The following is a 9,425-nucleotide window of genomic DNA, read 5'->3' as shown; positions in this document are numbered from 1 at the left end:
TCACCCCATGTTTGCGTCGGTTTCCTCCCACACTCCAAAAACAGTAGGTTAATTGGCTGCTAACAAATTGACCTTAGTCTGTGTGTCTGTCTGTCTGTCTGTGTGTGTGTTAGGGAATTTAGACTGTAAGCTCCAATGGGTAGGGACTGATGTGAGTGAGTTCTCTGTACAGTGCGGTGGAATTAACAAACATGTTCATGGGGAGCGCTATGCTCCATCTCCGACCTTTAGTATATTATCCCCGGTGGTCTAGTGGGGACAGGAACAGGGGCATAGTCAGAATGCCCGTTTAGCGCCATTGCGCATGCGTGGAAATAAAGTTCAGTATTCTTGCCGTTCTTACAGTGACTGTTTAATGTTCCCAACTATCTTTATATACTTGTTTGACTGCAATATAAACTGTGACTGGAGGCTCTCTAAGTTTATATCAATAGGAAAACTGCTCCTTATATTGATTAGAATCAAAATAAATATACTACCCAGACGTGCAGTATATAATCAGAGTGCCTATACTATCTGTGTAATTGTATGACTGTGTGACTGACTTATCATCTGTGAGTATCTGCATTAACCATCTGCTGAAGATTAACAATAAAATCAACACCCTCGTTTAAGTTCAAAACTTGTTTGTGGCTTAACATCCATAATCAACACCGCTGACACCTACCACAGACATCAGCCTATATGTTCTGACAGATATTGATGATGTTGATGATGATGATGATGATATCTCTGCCAGAAGCGCAATGGATGAAAATTGCTGAACTTTCTTTTGACTTCTAGAATATAGTAACAAGTACATTATATTTAATGTATACCAGTTCCTACACAGGGAGGAGGCAGACATCTTGTGCAGCCGATTATTTTTTACTAGGAAGCAGTGACATCAGTGTAATATTACTATTTCAGGGTGACCTATACCAATGTGCATATGCTGGAGCGATTCATGTCCCCTTCGCTGTTCCTTACTTCTGTCTGTGTCACTGAAGTTGAATGAATTGTGAGACATCATATAAAGTAGGCAGTCTGAAATCAAATGATTGTTTAAAAATAAATGTGTACACGTTGATCATGAATACATTCAGATAAAAGAACAATGTAACTTTTCAATTCAATAAAATATTTAATATGCATTCACAGAGTATTTGTATTAAAACGAGAGCATCCTTTAGCATCACCTGGCCAATTAACCTTCTAGTATGTTTTTGGAGTGTGGGAGGAAACCGGAGCACCCGGAGGAAACTCACGCAAACACGGGGAGAACATACAAACTCCACACAGATAAGGCCATGGTCAGGAATTGAACTCATGACCCCAGTGCTGTAAGGCAGAAGTGCTAATCACTAAGCCACCGTGCTGCCCACATGACTGACTGTTGCCAAATCAGGCACTAGTGCAGCCATTGATGGACTGTGTCGCTCTCCTACCGATGCTGATTGTAATAATCTATACTATTATAGCACAGGCTAGTATAGCTCTATATTATAATCTGCTATAGCAATATAATATAATTCTCAACTGTCCCAATATAAGCGTTCCAGACCTAGTCTAGGGGACCTTCCTGCTGTCTCAACAGTTAAGACTAATGTCCCAACTGCTGGGTGGTGGGTCCCTCTCACCGTGAATAGCAACACAAGAGTGTTTTTAGGGGAGGGGATTAGGGGTGGGTGTAGAAGAGGGGCTGGCCTATTTTGCACCCATTTTGCACATCTAAATATTGTAAGGTAGGCTTGTCCCTTGTTTTTAACATAACCTTAAACTTTTATAATAAAATTAGCAGTTCGCTAATGAGGAAAAAATGCTTTTGTCCACACGGCTGCAGTGATGTTATTACAGTGGACGTTGCGCCATAATCCTTCCTTCTTTATGTAATATACAGGAAGGTACAGTCAGATCTAATCTTCTGCTTTATACCAGTCAGTGAGATCTTTATCTGCATTCTCCAGCCGGTCACCATGTACACAGAGACCTTCATCTTCTTCCTCTGTAAGTATAGTGATTTGTACTCAGTGTCCGTCTGATTTCCAATAGATAATTGTATCTCTGCCGTATAATATAACTTGAGCTTATTCAATAACATGATGTATACAGGGGTGTAACTAGACATGACTGGGCACCATAGAAACATTCTGAATGGGACACTGAACACCCCAGAAACACTCCCCTCCATTACCACGTATGCGTTGTCTTGTCTCTATATTCTGTAGGACAGACGTACAGACTATGTCCCCTCATGTTTTGTGAATATTATTTTATTATCTGTGCTACTAATGTCTTGCTATGTACAACTGTCTGAAACTCTATTTTTAAAATTTACCACAGTGCTCGTTTAACACAATGATTAAAATATATCAATTTTATTTAAAATGTATTGAGCAGGGCAATTTTCACTGAACGAAGCACTGCTCAAAGTACAATAAACGCATTAAAATTTGCTAATGAATTTCTGATGTACTTTTCTCATTGATTTCCATTCGGGTGGGTACTGCTTACCATGGGGGGAGGGGTATAGAGGGCGCTGTGCTTGGAGTAAGGCACTTATAAAAACAACTTGTCTGGCCTGCTCCCTCCCCTCTATGCCCCCTGCGCGAAGATCTTTCAGGTTTTTTTATTTAGTGCCCATGGAGTAGGGTACCTTTTTCTTTGTTTTCTTTCATTTTCTTTTGTTTCTGGGTCACCTGGTCAGCTGCAGTACAGCGACCAGGGACCCAGTAGCTGCTCCAGATCAGCATCGGTCCGAGCCGGGAGCAGCGGCATGCAGTCCTAGTCTCCTCCAGCGTGGCTGAGACTGGACTGGCTCCGGTCCCTGCCGGCTAGCAAGCAGTGACTCTACAAGCAAGTCAGATGAGGACAGAAAGCATTAGAGAGTCAAGTAGCTGGGCGAAAATGGCCTGGTAAGGGGCTGAGGTAGTAAAGGCTCCCATCAGGGACTATTTGCCACCGTTGTTGGGGCTGGGAATAAAGGAGGAGGGGCTTCTTCTCCAGAGGATAGCACCTCCCCCCTTGCTGGGTTTTCTGTCAGAGAAGCCCGCCAATCCCTTACTAGTACTTTGCCTCTGCGGTGCATGCTCACTCCTCTGCATGTGGGAAAAGTTTTCCACTGAGGCATTACCCTTTGTGGGGTCAGTCCTCTTTGGCCCAGAACTGGACACAATCGTTTCCCAGGCCATGGGACTGAAGAGCTTCTTTCTCCCTGTTAATGCCCCAAACAAGCCAGAGATTCCTGTCCTTTCTCTATGTCGGAAGATCGAGGGGAACTTCCGTGAGGGGCCAGTCTTTTGCCCGACAGGGGGATCCTCAAAGAGGTAGACAGGCTTGGAGAGGCAGACGCCTGACACAAGTCGGCTGACAAACAAACTACATGACTTCACTCTTCCCCTATCCAGAAGCTCTGTGGTGGGGGACCATCTCCTCTTCTTTCGGGACCAGTGAATCCATTCTTCTCTGGACGCCTAGGTAAGTGGTATAGTGAACAGAGGTTACATTCTTGACCTGTTAAGGATGCTTCCACAACATTTCCTTTACACTTATCTTCCAAGATATTGGCTTATCAGGGGACCATTTTGGTCCCTGTTGTCATCCGGAATGATTGTCCTGGTACCAAGGGAACAAAAAGCTGTTACTTATACCTCTTTCTTGTGCAAAAAATGTTTTTGTCCTTCCGGCCCATCCTGAACCTGAAGTCTTTCAAATTACACTTCAGGGTGGTCAAATTCAGGATGGAGTCCATTCGCTATCTGACTGATGCCATGGAACCGAACACATTTCTTGTTTGGTTAAATAAAGGTCATGGTATGCCAATCTTCTCAGCATGGTGAAAGAACCACCCTGGAGACTTCCTCCCATCTTCTAATTTAGGGTCCGTTTTTTCCACCAGGACTTAGCACACCTGAGTTTGATTGCCTGGCGATTGAGGCCTGATTCTCTGCAAAAAGAGTCTATCTGAGAAGGTCATCCAAACCATGATTAGTGCCAGGAAACCAGTATCTTCCCAAAAATATGACCTGGAAGACCTACATAGACTGGTGTAAAGTTGAGGTGTTCCCACCTCTTCTTTCCGACTGGCTCATTTCTTGTCCTTCTTACAGGAGACTGAGTTGGCTTCCTTCAAGGTTCAGATCTCGGCCTTGTCCATTTTTTTCCAAAGATGACTGGCTGTTTTGGCAGAGGTCCAGACCTTTCTTCAGAGGGTTCTTCATGTGCAACCAGCCTTTGTTCTGCCAGTTGCGCCATGGGACCTGAACTTGTTGCTTTTGACTCTCTGGTAGTAAGTGTATGAAACGTCGATTTGCCTTTACAAGCCATCACCGCTTTAAATTTCCTCTGCAAAGTCGCTGATTTCCAGCGACTTTCAGGAATCGAAGTTTCATACATTTATCCCCAGGAATCTGTCACTTACAAATTTCTTACCTGGAAGGTATCTTTTTTACTCGCTATACCGTCTGCGAGATGAGTATCTGAATTGTCCGTTCTGTCTTGCAAGTTGCCCTTTCTTGTTTTTCACGCTGACAGAGCTGTTCTGCGCACTAGAGCTTCTTTCCAGCCCAAAGTGGTGTCCAAATTTAATTTCCACCAGGATATTGTTATCCCTGCGTTGGACAGGGATTTGCAATCCGGAAGTCAATATTCTTTTCTTCTGTTGGATATAGTTAGGGCCTTTCTGGTGAGTGTGGGTTTCTTGGCCTTCTTAAGTAAAACTGATAGACTCCTTGTCCTATATGATGCACACTCTTTATCTGTGTACTTCTAACTACATCTCATCAAACAAGTGACACTTCACTTGTTTGGGCTATGACACTCCTCTGCAGGGCTGACTTCTCCCTTAGATTCTACACTGCTACTTGCAGTGTCCATGCTCTATCTCTGTAGTCTTCCTATCGCACTGTGTTCCAGGGACTCTTCTCCCCTATCTTAATGTACTAGTACTCCATGCTGCAGATAGGCTTCCCCCTTCTCTCTGGGGTCATCTCCACAATGTCAGGGGCTTTCCTCTCTTAACATGGGCGTCTCCCCCTGTATTACATGGCATTTTTTCCCTCCTTCTGAGGCGATATTCAAACTGTCCATACATGGCATTACTGCAAACCCACTTCACCGCCACACTGTGCGCTAAACGTAACTTGCCTGCTTCGCACTAGGTGATTTTGTCCCTATGCTGAACAGTAATGCTTCCTGAGTGGTGCACTCACGTCACTCCTAGGCCACACCCCTGCTTCAATGAGGCTCATGCCTTGGTACCATCTGGCTTGTCCTACCGATGACCCCAAACAAATATATAAAACATGGCATAACTACACCCCCCCCCCCACATACACTTAACTTCGCTACACTGCCTAAACCATCCCATACAGAACATTACTTCATCCTCCCAGATAACATTAATACACCCCCAGTTAACATTAATACACTCCAAGATAACATTAATACACCCCCACATAACATAAGTATACCCCCAGATATCATTGGTACACCCCAAGATACCGTTTATACACCCAACTCCCACCCCCATGTAACATTAATATCCCCACCCCCAGATAATTAGCTACACTTAAAGGTGAGGGCCAACCCGCAACAGTTATGACCTAATGCTGATCATCTGCTAGGTGACCTAGGCACCCTGCCACTGTCTGGTGGCCTAGGTCGTTTAAAGGGAAATGCGGCCCTGTGCACCCTAGATTGATAAATAGGCCTATAGATATCATTGGGTAAGCATATGGAATCCTGCATTATTTGGTTTGGGTCTTACACATTTTGGGAAGTAAAAACACTAGGGCCTTAGGGCTGTTTCCACCATGAGACAAGAGGAGAGAGTTTTGGACAGCATAATTCTAGTGGTGGCAGGGATTAGGTTTACACCTTGCTTCCTGCATCCCAATGGGAGCAATCTCCTCCAGCCTCCATATAAAACGTTTCCTGTTACTGTAGGGTGATTGCTCCGCCCACCTGTCACATGACGCCAGCTCCAGCATTTGACAATGTGGGTGCAGACAGATTGTGAGAGAAACAATAATCCAACTGAAAAATGGCTCCTCAGTCAACACTACCCCTGTGGCATGACCCTAGAGATCCAACGCTAGATGAGAGCTAGGGGTATATTTACTAAACTGCAGATTTGAAAAAGTGGAGATGTTGCCTATAGCAACCAATCAGATTCTAGCTGTCATTTTGTAGAATGTTCTAAATAAATGATAACTAGAATCTGATTGGTTGCTATAGGCAACATCTCCACTTTCTCAAACCTGTAGTTTAGTAAATATACCCCCTAGTGTCTAACAATGCTTCTACCACATAATATTTCAGGCCCCCTGAGGGGGGACTATATTGAATTATATCCATTAACTCTTTTTCTATTCTTTTCTACAGTGTTGGTTATCCAGAAAGCGGGTAAGTTACCAGTTATGCTCTTTAAACAATTCCTGATATATTTTAAAGTCTGTCCTCTTTAATGACAATGTTTGTTAGGCGTACAGATACTTTATTTTCTTGTATTTTTTTTTTATATAGTGCCGCTATACAAATAGCTGCTGCTGCTGATGTCTGTCAAATGTCCGTCTCCCATATATGTCGTGTCACGTCTTTTTCTGTGGGAGTCCCTACAGCTTTACTCCCACTCATCGGTGCTACTTATGCGTAACTGGCTCATGTATTGGTCATTTTACTTACTGCATTGGTTATGTCCTATCTGTATTTGTACGATTGTCCGGTGCTACAGAATCTGTGGCGCCAAATATATATATAATTAATAATAACCAGAATTTGAGACACTTGTCTATGTAGCAATGATTAATATAGGTAGTTTTGTACGGTGCTAGTACAGAGTTGCTTACAGGATGCCACTAACAGGGGGCTATCAGGGGTGTCATTGGAAATTTGCGGGACCCATAGGATAAGTTGGAAGTGATCCTCAAGGTTACTAGGGCCCCTCCCCTGACTTAACGTAACAAACCGGCCATCTGCATCCTCCTCTTCCGCTGCCCACTGTACACATGACCTCCCGCTCAGAGGGGAAGGGAAGAACGGAATTCCCTTCCTCTCTGAACAGAATTAATCCCTTGTGGTGTCAGCCGTCACACAGAGAGAGTTACGCTCCATGCTGATTGCGGACACTAAATAGAGGAGCAGGGCCTGGAACTGCGCAGTTGCTGAGCCCCTTGGACCTTCTATTTACGTGTAATTACCTCTCAGGCATAGTAAAAGAAAAAGTAGGATCCCTTCATGTGTTGAGAGGGTCTTCTCAACCAATCCCAGTAATTGAACTGGAATTGGAACTTTTCTCCAGATGGGAGAGGTCACCTCCGAAACAATCTTACAAATTTCCACCCAAAAAGAGTAAGTTGTAATGGAATGGCGCATTAACAGGAACAAAGAAGGATCTCAGTGAAGCTCTGCATTAACCGCATGTCTCTACTACTACTACTACTTTATAGTCCCGAGGAGGTAAGCATTAGCGGGTAAATGTATCAAGCTGCGAGTTTCCGTTGGGTTTGAAAAGTGAAGATGTTGCCTATAGCAACCAATCAGATTCTAGTTACCGTTTATTTCGTACATTCTACAAAATAATAGCTAGAGTCTGATTGGTTGTTACAGGCAACATCTCCACTTTTCAAACCCACCGTAAATGTGCAGCTTGATACATTTACACCTAGGAGTGTATTCTAAGAAATGTATTTATATCATGTGCCAAACAGTCATTCAGCGGCTGCTGTTCCTATTCTACTCAAGTGGTCAATGTGTTAGTTCAAGAAATCTCCAGGTGACCAGCGGTGTGTTGTGTAAAGTGGGAGGAAGTGTAAACACAACACAAAAAAAACAGGACCCCACGACGTCATACAGCAGTAAAATAACAAAACAATAAATCACACTTTGAATAGTGTGAACACCCAAGTTTAAAAAATCGAAAATATGAAAAATAAATAAATATGCACGTGAAATGGGAACTTACACTGACAAATAACCAAATTGTTTCCTTGTGTCTTGTCCTGCTCAATAAAGAAAGAAAAAAGAACACAATAGTGTGATATAGCAAACAAAAAACAATTTTAAACTATATATGTTTCTGCCAAACACTGTCTCTCTGTGTCCTCCAGAATCCATAATTATTCCCCCTTACCTACAAAGTCCTCAACAATTCCACCCTATCTCAATACATAGCAATTGCAAAGAGAGCTGGAGAATTGGGGCATCCCTGCCAAGTGTGGCTAATCAAAGAAAAAGGGGGTATTTATTACTCCAAGCATCATAAAGGAGAAATATGACCCACTTCAGGAGGATCAGGCTAAGCCCCATCTGTCCATGATTTTCGCAGGACAAGACCTTCAACGGATTGTAAAGTCATTTGTACATCCATGGTCACTATCATTTGACTCCAAAAACATACTAGCAGGTTAATTGGCTGCTATCAAATTGGCCTTAGCCTCTCTCAGTGTGTGTATGTTAGGGAATTTAGACTGTAAGCTCAAATGGGGCAGGGACTGATGTGAGTTCTCTGTAGAGTGCTGCGGAATTAGTGACGCTATATAAATAGCTGATGATGATGATGGCTCCCTTTATTCTCATGTGGAATTTGTTCATCAGAAAATAGTTTACAAATGTTTATATCTGTGGATTTAGTGGAAATAAAATGTAACTTCCATTGTGGAATGACTAATGTCATAGCATCATACGTAGACTGGGGGTGAGATCTGGCCTCCAAGAAGGTCCTATACACGTCACTAAATTACTGCTGGCTGATAATGAACAGGAATCAATGAGATGGAGACCAAAGAGCAAATCAGAGACATAGGTGAGGGGGCAGCCAAAGAGTTGGAACCCATTCAAGCATTTGTACATAACGGAGAATTCAAAGCCAGAAGAGTCATCTTACAGAGCCAGGAGACTGGGTTGTCGGTCAGATAGAAAGGCTGGAACATACCATCAAGGCACATAGACACAAAAATCTGTTGTTTGTGCAATGGACTGCAGGGGATTGTCAATGTATGGAAAGTAGACAGATTGCTGAAGTGAGCATGCTCCAGGTAAATTCATAATCATACTCGCAAGACCCGGGAACAAGTCTTACAAGTCCATCTGCCATTTTCTTTCTTTTAGATCCTACTAGTACCTCTCTTTATTCCCCATTGTTTGTGCCAGTTCGGTAAATATAATTATTCTCTCAACCAGCATAGGCAATTGGAAAGGGTTTAAACATAGACCCAGGGGTCACTCTAGCAGGAGACCTGGACAACTCATGGGGCATCCTTTTCATCCAGTTGCCTCTTTGCCTCCAACTCACTTCTCTGCCCACCCCACTACCTCCCCTTCTTCCCTCACTGCTCACAGGATTTCCAACCACTTTACAGGCAAAATCAAACCATCTGTCAAGGCATCTTCTTTTGTCAGGTTCAGCAACTCACACCCATCTTCTCCTCCAGTCCTCTACCCACCAT

General features: G+C 43.3%; 1 protein-coding gene across 3 annotated transcripts in view; it reads left to right on the top strand.

Annotated features, from left to right (window-relative positions):
* The first annotated feature begins 1,735 nt into the window (after positions 1–1,735).
* LOC142109311 (Fc receptor-like protein 5) overlaps positions 1,736–9,425 on the top strand; it is a 40,238-nt gene continuing 32,548 nt past the window's right edge. Inside the window, exons 1-2 of one of the 3 annotated variants that reach the window (XM_075193454.1) lie at positions 1,736–1,986; positions 6,364–6,384. In XM_075193454.1, the coding sequence (XP_075049555.1) occupies positions 1,956–1,986; positions 6,364–6,384 (52 nt within the window). In that variant the 5' untranslated portion in view covers positions 1,736–1,955. The remainder of the gene's footprint in view (positions 1,987–6,363; positions 6,385–9,425) is intronic. The other 2 variants (XM_075193455.1, XM_075193456.1) reach the window with 2 other exon arrangements.

Source organism: Mixophyes fleayi, chromosome 12 (genome assembly GCF_038048845.1).
Source record: "Mixophyes fleayi isolate aMixFle1 chromosome 12, aMixFle1.hap1, whole genome shotgun sequence".
Classification (NCBI taxonomy): domain Eukaryota; kingdom Metazoa; phylum Chordata; class Amphibia; order Anura; family Limnodynastidae; genus Mixophyes; species Mixophyes fleayi.
Note: the sequence above shows the minus strand (reverse complement) of the source record. Positions and strands in the feature narration are given on the sequence as shown.